The 16,124-nt window shown below is 39.7% G+C and overlaps 1 protein-coding gene across 2 annotated transcripts in view; it reads right to left on the bottom strand.

Annotated features, from left to right (window-relative positions):
- DLC1 (DLC1 Rho GTPase activating protein) overlaps positions 1-16,124 on the bottom strand; it is a 485,036-nt gene that overhangs the window by 443,394 nt on the left and 25,518 nt on the right. For both annotated transcript variants that reach the window (XM_045286620.1, XM_004696181.3), the window contains exon 2: positions 9,813-10,956. In XM_045286620.1, the coding sequence (XP_045142555.1) occupies positions 9,813-10,832 (1,020 nt within the window). In that variant the 5' untranslated portion in view covers positions 10,833-10,956. The remainder of the gene's footprint in view (positions 1-9,812; positions 10,957-16,124) is intronic.

Here is a 16,124-nt window from a genome sequence, read left to right on the forward strand (position 1 = left end):
AATGTACATATGTGCTTGACACAGTGGAGGTATGTATGGATTGTGATGAGAATTGTGTGAGCCCCCCAAAAAATAATCAAATTGAAAAAAAATGGGTTTCCAGACACTGGGCTGGATGCCAAAGAAACAGAATTTAAGAAATTTCCCTTCAATGAGCTTACATTTTAGTTACCAATGGTATGTAAATGGTATATATAATCACTTGAATTTCAGTAAATGAGTAGGAAACATTTTATATCAATAAATACCCATCTTTGGTGAGGAGGTCAAGAAAGTCCAAAGAAGTAAAAACATGTAGGATCTTAAGCGTATCAGGTTGCATCTTTAACCTGGTAGAGAGACAGTCCAAGAATGCTGGCTTTAGTCATCAGAATTCCTGCTGTAAAATAGTAACCGTACTTGAGCTCCACCTATTCTGTAATCCTGCTGCCAAGCTCATGTTCCCTGTCTCCTTGTTAAACTTCTGCTGGTGTTGAATGCAATTCTGCCTTTAAGGTGACTTCTCTTTACACTGCTGCTTAGGTTTTATATTAACTGTCATATTGAAATCTTACTCCAGCTTGTGACCAATTCACTTCATTACTCGAATTTTCATATATTTTTTTCTTGCAACTTGCCCAGGGTTCTCTTGATATCCTATCTTATCCCCTCGTCTCTTCCTCAGCTTCCTTGTCTCTCTTCATTCTCCCTCACTGCTCCCTGAGCCCTGAGCCTCTCTCCCTCATTCTCTCTCATTACTGTCCCCTCTCTTCAGTGTCAGTGAAACACAGGCCTTCTTTGGAGCCCCAATAGGATCTCTTGGCTAAAGTCAGACAATGACAGAAATGTGTTTATTTGTATTGTACTGACTGTGCAAAGGCACTTGACTGGTGGATCATCACACATTTTGGATAACGTTGTGAACAACAAGAACACTGGATGCTTAAATATGCTCATGCAGAACCTGGACATAGACCAAGAGACAGTCCTCCCAACAGAACAAGTCAGATTCTCTGGGGCTTCATAGTCAGAAAGGTGTGTGCCAAGGCTGTATCCTTTCACCACAGCTGCATCCTTTCACCATATAAAATGTTTCCTACTCATTTACTGAAATTCAACTGATTATATATACCATTTACATACCACTGGTAACTAAAATATAAGCTCATATATGCTGGACAAATTATCCCAGACCCTGGGCTTCCATGAGGAAGAATGTGACATCAGGACTGGACATAGATAACATAACCTATGTAGATAACATAACCCTGCTTATGAAAGTTAAGAGATGTTAAAGTTCTTACTGATGAAGAACAAAGACTGCGGCCTTCAGTGTGAATTACAATGCAACATACGAAAAACAAATCCTCCTAACTGGACCCTAACCGATCACCCCCGATGAACTGAGAAACAATTGCAGACAGAGAAAGTTTCATTTTACATGGACTCTTAGTCAATGCACCTGGAAGCAACAGTCAAGAAATCACAGAGAGAGTCCATTGGGCAGATCTGTTACAAAATACTTCTTTAAAGTGTTACAGAGCAAAGATGTTGCTTTGATGACTTAGTGGCTCCTAATCCAACCCATGGTATTTTCCAAGTGCCTCATATATATCTGAAAACTGGACAAGGAAGGTGTGGTAGTTATATAATCTGTTGTCAATTTGAGAGGATTACGAGTAAAGGGGTGGAGTTTGGCCTGTCAATCAAGATATAACCATTAAGGTCTCTATGTGAACATGGCCTTCTTCTGAGAATTCTGGGAACTCCGGCTTTTCCTCCTTGGAGGTGGGAGACTCTCTCTCTCTCTCAGCTCACTCCTTTGGAGATGCTCTACTGACAAGACACATGGCACAACACTGATAGACCCCATGCCCTGGGAACTGGAGGAGCCACGTGGAGACCCCTGTCAGAGCTAAGATGCTTACAATGTCACTGGATTCAAAGACTTTTACCCACTGGTCTGTGATCATCCTGCATTCGGCATCACTACATGTGTTTTGTTGAGTCTGAAGAGGACCTTATAGATTGGTATCGGACACATGGGCTAATATCAGACTTATGAACTGTGTTAGACAGGGTTCTCTAGAGAGACAAAATCAGATTGCTAATAATCTTATAAATATATATTTATACAGATAGATAGATATATAACACAAGAAATAAACAGTTAAATTATAAAGCAGTACAAATGGCTCAGTACAATTCAAATGTGTTAGACAGTTGTGAGACACTGGCAGTCCTGCAAGTCTTGAGGGCCGCCAGGTAGTCCTCTGTAGAGCGATTCAGGCTATCTGGGCACAGGCAGCAAACAGCAAGGCAGGTCACCAACAGTCAATCAGGTCACCAACAGTCAGTCCCCAGCTCAAGAGATGTAAATTCCAATTGTGTGGCGAAGCAGGTCTTGAAGAAACCTCAAATTACAGCGACATGGTCCATAGGTTAGGTGTCCACCAGTAGTGTAGCTTGCAAATTGAGGCACAGAACAAGCAAGGCAGCCGTACACTGGTCAGATGATCAAAGAGCGAGAGACAAGAAAGGTGAGGCTTGCGGAGCCATTTATCTCTCTGCCCTTCAATTAATCCCACATGTGTTTATCAGCCAGCCTGGCACAATAAACTACCTCATGGACTTGAACTGGACTGGGTTGGGATGCTTTCTTAATGTACAGTTACCCTTTATATAAAACTCTCTCATACACATGAGTGTTTATGAATTTGTTTCTCTAGTCTACCCAGACTAACACAGAAGACCAGAGAAGAATATTTAAAATACCAAAGACTGCCAGAATCAAGTCAAATCTATCTTGGAAGAAGTGCTGCCAGGAATGTACAAATGTGCTTTACACAATTGATGTATGCATGGATTGTGATGAGTTGTATGAGCCCCTAATCAAATGATTTAAAAAAGCAGTGCTGCCAGAATGCTTCTCAGAATTAAGGTTCATAAGACATTATTTCACTTATTGTGGCCATGTTATCAGGAGAGACCAGTTCCTGAGAAAAGGCATTATACTTGGTAGTGGAAGACCCTTGGAGAAATGGGTTGACTCAGCTGTTGCAACAAAGGGCTTAATCATAACAACTGTGCTAACGGCAAATGCCCAGGAATGTTTCCTTCTGTTGTACATACGGTCACAAGGAGCCGGAACAGACTGGACGGTACCTACTAGCAACAATATGCTTCCCTATCGCAGGGAATCCCTCGATCTGGTTCATGGTGATGTCAACAGAGCCTAGATCAGTGGTTCTCAACCTTCCTAAATGCCGTGACCCTTTAATCCAGTTCCTCATGTTGTGGTGACCCCCCAGCCATAAAATTATTTTTGTTGCTACTTCATAACTGTAATTTTGCTACTGTTATGAATCAGGTGACCCCTGTGAAAGGATTGCTCTACCCCCAAAGGGGCCAAGACCCACAGGTTGAGAATCACTGGTCTAACTGATAAAAAAATGTTTAATACTATTAATTAATTTTACCAGATGATAAATCTAGAGCTTTTATATATATTTATATATAACATTTCTAGTTGGTTTTAGGGGAATCATATTTGTTTTGTTTTGTTTTTTTTGTGTGTGTAATGGAAAGAGCTTTATTACAAGAGTAATTGTATATTAAGAAAATATCACTGCCCAGTTCAGATCAAGTCCATAAGTCTGATATTAGCCCATGTGTCCGATACCAGTCTATAAATTCCTCTTCAGACTCACACAACACATGCAATGATACTGAATGCAGGAAGATCACAGGCCAGTGGATGGAAAGTTGTGGATCCAGTGGTGGTAGAAGCATCTTAGCGCTGGCGTGGGTCTCCATGTGGCTCCTCCAGCTGAGGGGTTCATTATTACTATCTCATTTATAATAACTATAATGAAGAAATCCTACTCCCAAAGGGATTATATCCACAGGTATAAGTTTAGGATTAACAGACCTTGTGTGTGTTGTGTGTGTGTGTGTGTGTGTGTGTGTGTGTGTGTGGAGTATCCATTATACTAGATTTCTTCATAAAATCCATTCTCCCACTAATCCTTGTGTTCATTCAACATTTCTTGTTATATTAACTTGGCATTTGGCCTTATCATGAAAATATCTTTGGATTTTAATTCTTAGACATATTTTTATTTCCTATTTTTCAGCCTGCCTTCTAGCTTGATTCAATTCATATTCTACATAATTTACTGTCATCTTAATATCACTCACTTGTTAATACTAGTCTCCCTTTGCTAAAGGGGCATTCAAGAGCTGTGAAAAAAGATAGATATAAAGAGCAGGCATTCCATGTAATAGGTGTTTTTTGACCAAATCATACATATTTTAAAGGCAAGGTAAAGAGAAATTTTAAAAATTTTATCAGACATAGCTATGTAATGTATAATACTTATTCAGAAATCTACTGTACAGTGTAATGGTTTGTTACTGGGGGTTGTCATGGGGTTATTTCCTACTCATAGAGATCTTATATAGGGTTTCCAAGACTGTCAGCCTTTATAGGTACAGACCCACCTCTTTCTTCCTCAGAGCAGCTGGTGAACTTGAACCACTAACCTTGAAGTTAGCTGCTCGAACACCTATCCCATAGTGCCACAGTTAGTCCCTAAGAAATGGTGTAGCACTTGATCAATAACACTTCAATATATAAAATAATTTCCTAATATGGAAATACATCCTGTAGTCTTTTAAACACTTATACAGGTTGACAAATATCACAGAATATATTGGCAGCCTGGTTGCTCTTTCACAACATTCCATGGTGTAATGAAATATATTTATGTTAGGGTATATGACCAAGATTGAGCAAATAATCAGAGAGGCAGGATTCTATGAAAAAGAATTGAACATCAGGATCAGAGGAAGGTATATTAACGACCTTCAATATGCAGATGACATAACTTTACTTGCTAAAAGTGAGGCAGACCTGAAGCGCTCTCTGATGAAGATCAAGGATTGCATCCTTCAGTATGGACGACAACTCAACGGAAAGAGGACCAGAATCATCGCCGGTGGACCACGAGGTAAGTAACATCCTGATCGGTGGAGCAAAGACTACAGTTGTCAAGGAGTTCACCTTGCTTGGATCTGCAATCAATGCTCACAGAAGCAGCAGTCAAGAGATCACTGCATTGCGCAAATTTGCTGCACAAGCCCTCTTTAGAGTGCTGTAAAGCAAGGATGCTACTTTGAGGACTAAGATGTGTCTGACCCAGGCCAGGCTATTTGCAATAACTTCATATGCAATATGACACATTGAATGAGGAAGATAAAGAAGAATCAATGCTTTTGAATTGTGGCGCTGGTGAAGAATGTTGAAAATACACTGTCAAAAGGACGAGCAAAATTGTCTTGGAATAAGTATGGCAAGAGTGCTCCTTAGGCTGAGAGACTTTGCCTCACATACTTTTGGACATGCTGTCAGGAGAGACCAGACCCTGGAGAAAGACATCAAGTTTGGTACAGTAGAGGGGCAGTGGAAAGGCCCTCAATGAGATGGATTGACATAGTAGCTGCAACAACGAACTCAAGCATAGGGACCATTGTGAGGCTGGCACAGGCGGGGCTTTGTTCTCTGGTGCATAGAGTCGCTATGGTTTGGAACCGACTCAATGGTACCAAACAACAACATGGCAAAGAATATGAATGGTTCCTCAGTACAACTTTCTGTTTCTTACTTAATAATACAATCTTTAATTGGTACATGCACACTAAGAATGCAGACTCCTTTCCATGGCCCCTGACCACGACAAACATGTGATGGTGCAGCTAGGTTCTAGACCCGGAAATATGAGAGGAAATGAAATACGGGCATCTTGGGATGTAGCTGGCCTGGCACCCTTTCCTCTTCTCACTTGCATATGAATAAGGGTCAGGGTGGCAAGGCACTTAGATGGGAGAAGCTCAGGAATCGGAATCGGAACCACCAAAGCAGTTGCTGTCAAGGACATTCCCAATAACGGGAACCCTCGTTGTGTCACCAAACTGTGTCCAGAGTGTTCAATGTCAGATATTTCAGAAATGCATCACTCGGCCTTTCTTCCGGGTGTTTCTGGGTGGATAGAAGCATCAGCCTTTTGGTTAGTGGCCAAATGTGTTGACTGTTTTCACTATTTAGGGATGCCTCTAAAAACCTAGGACCTTGTAATCGGTCTAGGACTGCTAATACCCAACCGTAATGTAGAGTGACGGAGACCTTCTTGAGCCATTGTTATATTCACTTTATGTTACAGAAGCCAAATGACAAGCTAACACAGGGCAATAAAACTAGACTAAAATGTTTAGTTTATTTATTGGAATTGGAGGTTTCAGGTGATTTTTGTGACATCTTTTGGAGTTGTTTTTCTTTGCAATACATTTATTTCTTGTCTTAAATGTGCAATTTAAATGTAAGTAGATTTATATAACTATTACACTTATTGAATATTTGAGAACATACTTGAATAGTCTCTAGAGAACACTGAATTTTCAGTTCTGTTTAATTAGCAAACCGCCATCAAGAGCAACTGCATTATTTCTTACAAAGGTGTTATTCCTGATGTATTTTCTCTCTTCACATTTTATGTGGTTTAAAGAGACAGTCGCCATCCTCCACACTTCTTTGGAATCAGATGTCAAGAATTGCTTTTAACCATCTCTCTGGCTCTAGTGACGTAGCCATGTCTTAGGAGCGGTAGTGACATGCCCCAGGACCTTCTAACTGCCCATAATCCATCTTATTTTCCTTATATTTCATAAATTCCAGTTTCATGATATATTTCACTATATTTAGTAGATGTTATTCACCTAAAGGATCAATATTTATTAATAAGACTATGTCAGTCATGTCCAATTGAGTTGCCCAACAAAGCAGATGTACAGGAATTGCACTGGGAAACCAGAGAAGTTTCATCACGTGAAACAATGCATGTCTGCCAAGGACTGCAGATTTCTCAGGGCTGGCATTTTATTTCTAAAGGACAGTGATATCTTTAAAGCACTGTTCCAATGCATTCTGAGGATCCCTCAGATTAGCACTGTGAGGTTTTATTTTTTTTTAATTGTTTATTTTAAAAAATTGTTCATTTTATTGTTTGTTTTCTCCAAGTCTTGGAACCTTGGTTCTATCCTGACACGTTATCCATGACCATAAACTCAATGAAGGAATGGTTTCATTCATGACTAGCTGATAAGAATTTTATTTGCTTTTTTTGATTTGATTTTTCGAAGGCTTCAATTCACCCTGAATGACAAAATGTTTAAGGCATAGAGTATTAAAAAATAAGCACATTATTTCCAGCATCTGGCATCTGGTATACTGCAGACATGAAAAGGTGCCTTATACGTTTCTCTAGAAGGGCAGATTTACACCCATAATTTGTGCAAGGAATATAGCAGTTGGTAAGAGAGCTCTTGTTGGTATTTTCAAAACCTTCATACATTTTTAGTTTCCACTTCATAAAAGTAACAACAATAATGGCGCTGATAAAGGGTTCTACTATGCCTTTAAAATGCCGATAAAAATTCTCCAAAAAATACATATCTAATACGATTTATTATACACTATGCATTTCACTCATCATTCTATCAATTTTTACAAAAATTATTTAGGGTAAAAATTAAAATACCTTGTTTTTACCTTTGAACTCTATCAGCCCAGATAAACCAGTGCACTTTATACAGAATTTGCTAATTCAAATTCAGAAATATAAAGATATTTACACTGTGGCACTCTTGGGTAAGCATTGGACTGCTGATCAAAAGGTTGTCAGTTCAAATCTACCATCTCCTCTGAGGGACAAAGGTGAAGGTGTCTGCTCCTGTAGAGATGTACAGCCTAGAGTCTCTAGGAGCAGAAATGGGCAATGGGCAATGGCAATGGGTTGCTATAACCTGCCTATACAAGTTTAATCTCTAAGTACATACCTAGATACTTGGATCTATTTAAATGAGTTGCCATATAAGGTCTGCCATTTTGGTCTGCCACTTCCTTCCCATGCATAGAACGGTACTGCAAGTATTTTTCATAGTTTGAACATATAAATAGATTTCACTCCATCTTATTAATGGCTACATGTTACTCCATATTTTGGATAAATAAAAATAACCAAGTGCTTTATTCATGGAATTGAGGTTGTAGCCATTCTTCTTCGTTAAAAGCATTGACGTCTAGTGATGAACGCATATATATACATTTTTTCATAAATTAATTATGTTGTATCTTTTGGTAAAGTTCTAAAAGGGCTAAGCACCATCTCAAAGTCATTTTTAATACAGCTGTTAATATCAAATAAAACAATAAAATGCCTTCACATTTTACTTCTCAGGGATTTCCCCACAATCTCTTTTTTTTCCCCTACAGTAACTTCCAAGCCTAAAATGCATTTGATCTGCTAATTACCTGACATTCAAAATGAGTTGTAGTATCCAAGAAAATCCTCTAGCAGACAATGCCACCACACTTAGGGATGACAAAGTTCTTAAAAGAGAGTATTTAAGTTAGACTTGTAAATAAGATATAATTACAGTTCTCAGAATGCAACCATGCTATATGACATGGCCAAGACTAAATTCTCCCCAGCATTCTTTCATATTGATATCAATGTGCAAGTGGTGAGCATATGCCTCTGGAATGTTTAATGTTTCTGTCACCAGTTGTTCAGATTTGGTCTTATTTTAGGATGCTGTGTCACAGGCCAGTTAATACTTGTGTCATTATTGCATTCCCTCCAACAAATTTGATAGAATGTATGGAAATTTCCGAAAAAGCAACCTGCTCGGTTCAGTCCTAACAGCTTTGTGGAGCACGACCGCTTTAATCCAATGTACAGAAGGAGGAGAGACGTTGCCAGGAGCACACACAGTTGGGTCAGCATGTAGTTTTGAAGCACATTGATTTTTTTCTGTGAAATCTTTGACTTAACTTAAACAACTATGATGCATCACTGATCTAGTTTGTTAGCAAAACCACAGTTTATAGAAACAGATTTTTCACCACACACAAAGCTGAGTTGGATTTAAAAAAAAAATTTTTTTTTTGCCATGTTCAATAACCTCAGTAGAACAGAAATTTAATTTTGTGTTTAGGAGAATCGCAATTATGTACAATTATGTCCTACATTAAAGAAGGTCTAAGATGTACATTTTAATGTCACATGAAGGGGTCCTCCCATGTCAGTAGCCCAGTGGAACACAGCACCTACAGGATCAGCCAAAGGGCCTGGACCTGAAAAGATCCTTTCAGTTGTTGGCACCATTTGGGTCAAGAATTAAAGAAAAGTTTACCACAAAACAAAGACCAACAACTGAACAGCTCATTCATTCCACAGATGTATTTATTGATGTTGAATGCCACAGTGCCAGTTAAAATAAGATCAGCATATTTGCGGAGAGAGGATGCTGCTGCCTTGCATATGTAAAGGGGTTATATTTAATGCGCGACTCATAGCACATTTGTAAACAGAAAATACATCTTTGAAAGAAATAAGAAATATGTCCAAATGAATGACGTAATAAAACGATCACAACTTTCTAACAATCAGAGACCGCTCTTCACAGGCCTACAGCTACACAACTATGAGCAATCTTGTGGCTATTCAATTCCAACTAAAAAAAATGCTATCAACTGTCCTCATACACAGTTTCAGAATAGAAGGTTGAAAAGCATGATCCAGATTATTAGTGAAATGGGTTGTTTATTATATTTTAATATTTGTATTTCACCAAAGAAGATATACTTTGGGCTATGAAGTTGGATTGCAAGGAAAATGAAACATCTAACTCTCTCTTTAGTCCAAACAAAATAATCGACAACAAAAAGGGTATTTACAAAAATGTGAAAACCATCTAATCAACGCATGACTTACCTTTCTTTTGCGAAGTCTCACTTGGTTATCTGCAGGTTCCTGGGTGGCCAGAGTCTCCTGTAAGAGTAAACACTGCATGCCATCTCCAGTGGTGACCTTTGAAAGACTGCTGTTTTGATGTTCTGTGAAACCATGCTCCTGCAGGCCATTTTCGGCTGACATTCCACTGGGGCCGGAAGGAGGCTGCAGAAGGCAGCTTCCAAGATCTGCTTCTGATAATGGCAGGCCTCGCTCTGTGCTGGGCGGAGCAGAGCACTCATCATGTGTGATGCAGGGGTTTCTTGCATGTCCATCTTGAGGGAAGTCGGATTTTCTTCGTTGCTGAGCAATGACGGCAGTATTTAGCAATTGCTTCTCAGGCACAATCTCTTTCACATGCAAAGCGTCACGTGCATTTACTTGTGATGCATCTTTTATTTCACTTAAGCTTTTGTCATGACAGAGCTCCAGGCTTGTCTTGACAGGGTCAGCCATTGGTCTCTCCCTTCTTTCTGCTACTGGTGTCAATTTAGGTTCACCTGCCATAATCCAGGAGCTACATGAATCTTGGTTACTCTCCATGATGGGCGGGGTCCTTTCCAAGGAGCCTGCTCCTTTGCCCATCTGTTGGTCTGATAATTCACGCTTTTGAGTAGCTAAGATTTGTTTATCATCTGTCATGTACAAATCGGAGTCAGTATCCTCATCAGACACATGCACTAATGTTTCTGTGCTGGCCTCCAGAGAAAGAAATTGGCCGTCACCTTCATGACTATCATTTTCATCTATCTCCTTTGAAGCGTGGCCCATTGGCCTTGCAGGGAAATCTCTTAGCTCTGATCCATGACAACAATCCGGTAAAGAAACACACTTCTCTTTGCGGTCCACATGTAGACTTGCATCCTTTTCCATACTTGCCTGCAAGCTGTCAGCTGCTAGTCCATGATGACATGCTGTGTTATAATCATCCGAATTACACTGCAGCCCCCTCCATTGGGTCACATGCTCTTCCCAGCTTCTCTTTCTGATGGCTGCAGACATGTCATCGTAGTCTAACAACAGACAGAGAGATACATTCCATTCGAGGTGAAACGAGATGGGACTTGGTGAAAGATGACTCAAATTCACTGACCGAGGAGGAGAGGCGGTGTCGTCATGTTACCACCTATTAAATAATTTAAAAACACATGGTTATGATCGGTTTCTGAAGGGTCAAGCACATTCTAGAAAAAGAGAACCTTTAATCTCTTTTTATCAAAGTTTTGGTAAGAGACTTAAAAGCTTCTGTTTGGTAGATCTGATCTAATAGTGCTCTCGCATCATTGCCTTCATTTACTAAGAAGTTAACTTGAAATATAATGAACTAATAAAATGTAATCATAAATAAAGCTGTAGACTAGTTCTTTCGCATTCAATGGATATCAGTGTTTTTTAACTTGTTTTCTTCCATGAAAGACAATGCTAGCTTGTCTGATTCACCAAGTGAAGACCTTAGAATATTGACAGTCTTTGGCTAATTCTCTTGTGTAAATCTTACTATGCCACTAATTTCAAGGTGAAATTTTGAATGTGCAAAAAAGTCCATTTTGTTTTTAAAGCTATTATTTTGTAAGAAGCAATCTGAATTTAGCTGAACATTTTTATTTTTCAGGTCAAAAAAACTATTGACCTGAAAACCAAACCACATTGGAGGGCTCAGGATAGGAGCATTTTTGCACTCATTAGTAAAGGATGAATTGTAATACTTAATAAAAATCGAGAGACTTGATGCTCCAGCTCACATGATTTCCTGACTGACTTTTAAAAATCCATGTCATTAAAGAATCTTATTTCCAGTTTGGTTTGAATTGCAACAAAAATAACTGGGGAACTATTCATCAAATACTTAAGCTTTAGAGACAGCGATTCTAATGTAGGAAGGTGTGAAGGCACGAGCACGGATCTCCAGCTACCACTAAGCACTGAGGACAGGAAATGACTGAGAAACACAGTAATGCTGTTTAGGTCATAGTAACACATAATTCATGGACTGCAAAAGATAGTACATTTCATTTACAATGTCTTCAGATGAATACGCTTGCATTTACTACTGCTACTCCCAACTGAAGGGCCATGCCCCACAGGAGAAAAGTCTAGGGATCCCAGAAAACTCTATGGGGCAGTTCTAATCTGTCATATAGGGATGCGTCAGAATGACTGTATAACACACAGCAGCAACTATATTGCTAGCTACCATTTATGGAGTCGTTAGCGTGGTTCAGGAAGGTTACAGTACAGAACTACTTTATATACATTCTCTCTTTTACTCCTAAAAAACGTGAAACAGGTTTATCTAATTATCTACAAGCTGTTGAAGCTTCAAGAAAATAGCCAACTACTATCAAGTCAATCTGACTCATAGTGATCCTATAGGAAAGGGTAGAACTAGAATTTCCCTTAAAGGTTTAAGGGAGTAGAAAGCATCATCTTTTCCTGGAGGAACTGCTAGTGGTTTCAAACTGTTTACCTTGCTATTAGCTGCCCCACTCTTAACCCTCTATGCAACCAGAGTACTTCTCTCAAAGCTTATTATTGTTTGATACCATGGAGTCAGTTCCTACTCATAGCAACCCTATGCACAACAGAAGGACATGCCGCTCAGCCCTGCATCACATCTCAATTGTTATGTTTGAGCCCATTGTTGCAGCCATTGCCGACCCATCTTCTTAAGAGACTTCTCGTTTTCCCTGCGCCTCTACTTTACCAAGCACGAGGTCCTTCTCCAGGGACTGACTTCTTCAGACAGTGTGCCATAAGTATGTAAGACAAAGTCCTGTCATCTTTGCCTCTAACGAGCACTCTGACCATACTTTTTCCAAGACAGATTTGGTAGTCCTTTTAGCAGTCCATGGTACTTTGAACATTCTTCGCCAGCCCCATAATTCAAATGCATCTATTTTTCCTCTGTCTTCCTTAGTCAATGTGCAACTTTCACATGCATATGAGGCAATTGAAAATATTATGGCAAGATAGTAAAACAATAATAATTTATAACTTATCAAGGGGGTCATGAGCATGGGATGGTGAGGAGGGAGGGGAAAAAGAGGAGCTGTTACCAAGGGGGAAAATAGAAAGTAAATGTTTAGAAAACGATGATGGCAACATATGTACAAATATGCTTGATGTGATGGATATATGGAATGCTATAAGACCTGTAAAAGCCCCCAATAAAATCATTAAGAAAACGCCATTGCTTGGGCCAGGCTTACCTTAGTCCTCAATGTAACATCTTTGCTTTTCAACTCTTTAAAGAGGACTTGCGTAGCAGATTTACTCTACACAATGCATTATTTGGTGTCTTGACTGCTGCTTCCATGAGCATGGATGGTGGATGACAGCAAGACAAAATACTTGACAACTTTAATCTTTCCTCAGATATGATGGTGTTACTCATTGGTCCAGTTGGGGGAATTTAGTCTTCCTTACATTACCTTGTAAGCTATACTGAAGGCTACAATCCTTGATCTTCGTCAGCAAGTGCTTCAAATCCTCCTGACTTTCAGCAAGCAAGGTTGTGTCATCTGTCGATGGTGGGTTGTTAATAAGCTGTACAAGTTCTACATGAGCACTATTCTCACTCAGATGCACCGCCATTGAGTCAACCCTGACTCATAGTGACCCCCTGTGAGTTTCTGAGATTATGGGAGTAGAAAGCCCAGCCTTTCTCCCTTGGAGCTGCTGGTAGTGTTGAACCTGTGCATGGCAACCCAACTCGTAATCAATACATCACCAGAATTTCCATCCTTCTCGATGCTATCCATAGTTTGTTTTGATGCACATGGTCCAACGGCTTTGCATAGTCACAGAACACAAGTAAGCATCTTCCTCGTCTTCTCTGCTTTCAGCCAAGACCCACATGACTTCAGCAATGGTATCTCTTGTTCCAAGTCCTCTTCTGCATTCGGCCTGAACCTCTGGCAGCTCTCTGTCAATGGACTGCTGCAACTGTTATTAGATGACCTTCAGCAAAATTTTACTTGCATGATAATTGTCCTACAATTTGAGCATTCATTAGGTCCTCTTTCTTTGGAGTGGGTACAAATAAAGACCTTTTCCAGTCAGCTGACCATGAAACTCTCTTCCAAATTTCCTGGTGTCGACTTGCGAGTGCTCCCCTTACTTCATCAAATTATTGAAGTTTTCATAGGTATTCCACCAATTCCTGGAGCCTGGTTTTCAGTGAATGCATTCAGGGCAGCTTGGCATTCTTCCTTCAGTACTACTGGTTCTTGCTTATATGCTACTTCCTACATTGGTGGAACGTGAACTAGTTCTGTTTGGTACAGTGATTCTACATATTTTTTCCATCTTCTTTTGATGCTTACTGCACCATTAAATATTTTGCCCACAGAATCTTTCAATATTGCAACTCAAGGTTTAAAATTTTCCTTGAGTTCCTTCAACTTAAGATATGCTGTGTGTTCTTCCTGTTTGGTTTTCTCACCCTTAGTTTTTATGCATTTAATTATAATATTTTACTATGTCTTTTCAAGCTGCCTTTTGAAATTTTTGGTTCAGTTTTTTGATGGCATTATTTCCTCTTTTTGCTTTAGCTACTCTACGATTAAGAGCAAGTTTCAGGTTATCTTCTAACATTCATTTTGCTTTTTTTTTTTCTTTCCTGTCTTTCCTGCGACCTTTTGCTTTCGTCATAAACAATGTTCTTGATGTCCTCCTGCAGCTCACCAAGTCTGTCATCGGTGCTCAAGGCAGCAAATCTGTTCTTGAGACATTCGCAAAATTCAGGTGGAATAGACTCAAGGTTTTATGTTGACCTGTGGACATGTTCTAGTTTTCTTCAGCTTCAAACTGAACTTACCTATGAGCGATTGATGGTCTGTTCCCACCGTCAACCCCTGGCCTGGCTTTAGCTGCTGCGATTGAGTTTCTCCACCGTCTCATCCCACAGATGTAACCAGTTTGATTTCTGTGTGTTCCACCCGGAGACATCCACTAGTATAGTCACTGTTGGCGTTGTTGACAAAAAGTATTTGTTATGAACAAATTGTTGGTCCTGCAAAATTCTTTTGTAGGAAGTTCAGCTTTGTTTCTATCACAAAGGCCATATTTTCCAACTACTTGGTTTCCAACTTTTTTCATTCTAATCAATCACCAATAAATTGTCAATGCATTTTCATGATATATTTGATCGAGTTCAGACTGAAGACTGGTAGAATTATTCAATTTTTGCAGGATTACCATTCGTGTTTTTGGTGCATGAATTTGAATAACAGTTGTATTGACTGGATTTCCTTGAAAGCAAATAGATATAATCCTATCATTGACAGCATTGTACTTCAAGATGGGTTTTGAAATATCCCTTTGGATGGATTTTGAAATATCCCAAGATGGACTTTGAATGATCCCTTTTGAAGATGAATTCAAAGCCATTCCTCTTGTTTGTGTCATTTCCAGCAGAGTAAACCACATGATTTACTGCTTCCAAATGGCCACTACCAGTCTGCTGCAGCTCACTAACCACTAGGATATCTATAGCCTTTGTGTTCCATTTCATTTTGGTCAACTTCCAATTTTCCTGGTTTCCTAGTTCATATGTTCCAAGGTTTAGAATCTCGAATCTAGTTAGTAGATTTTTGCAGCTGCTGCTTCTCATTTTGACTCATGCACCATCCGCCAATGAATGTCTCCAGAACTTTTCTCCCACAAGTTTTACTCCACCCAAGTCATGATAATTGCACGCTTAGAGGCAGCTCTTCCTCAGTCGTAGTTTGAGCGCCTTCTGGCCTGAAGGGCTCATCTTCTGGCACCGTCTCTGACCATGTTCTGCTTGCTTCGTTAGCCCTTCAGTATCTGGCCAAGTTTTGATGCTATGCATAATGTCTTTCATAGCTAATGCCTCTGAGGTGGACAGCCAACTCCTTCTCTGCTGTCTGTTCTTAGTCTGGAAGCTCTGCTGAAACCTGTTCGCTTGGGGTGACCCTGCTGGCATTTGAAATACCAGTGACAAAGCTTCCAGCGTAACAGCAACACATAAACTCCCATAGTACAACAATCTTGCCGCTCTGTCAGTTTGTCTTACTGTTAAAGCTTATAGAAATCAAGTAATCTATCCAAGGGTATAAGCCACAATTCAGGGTAACCTTTGGTGCTAAGGAAGAGACTTTAAGCCAACAAACATCACTTGTTTTGAGAATCTATCTCCCAGCATCTGCCTTCCCTCACGGTATTTCTCTAGTATGTAAATTGTAACACTTCAGGCTAACCAAAAAGAAAACGTGAGTATTGGGCCTATTATTCAGAAAGGTGAGGAATCTTAAGGGCTCAAAAATGACC

The sequence above is a fragment of the Echinops telfairi genome, unplaced genomic scaffold (assembly GCF_000313985.2).
Source record: "Echinops telfairi isolate 266 unplaced genomic scaffold, ASM31398v2 ScPeMD7_9;HRSCAF=40, whole genome shotgun sequence".
NCBI classification, from domain to species: Eukaryota; Metazoa; Chordata; class Mammalia; order Afrosoricida; family Tenrecidae; genus Echinops; species Echinops telfairi.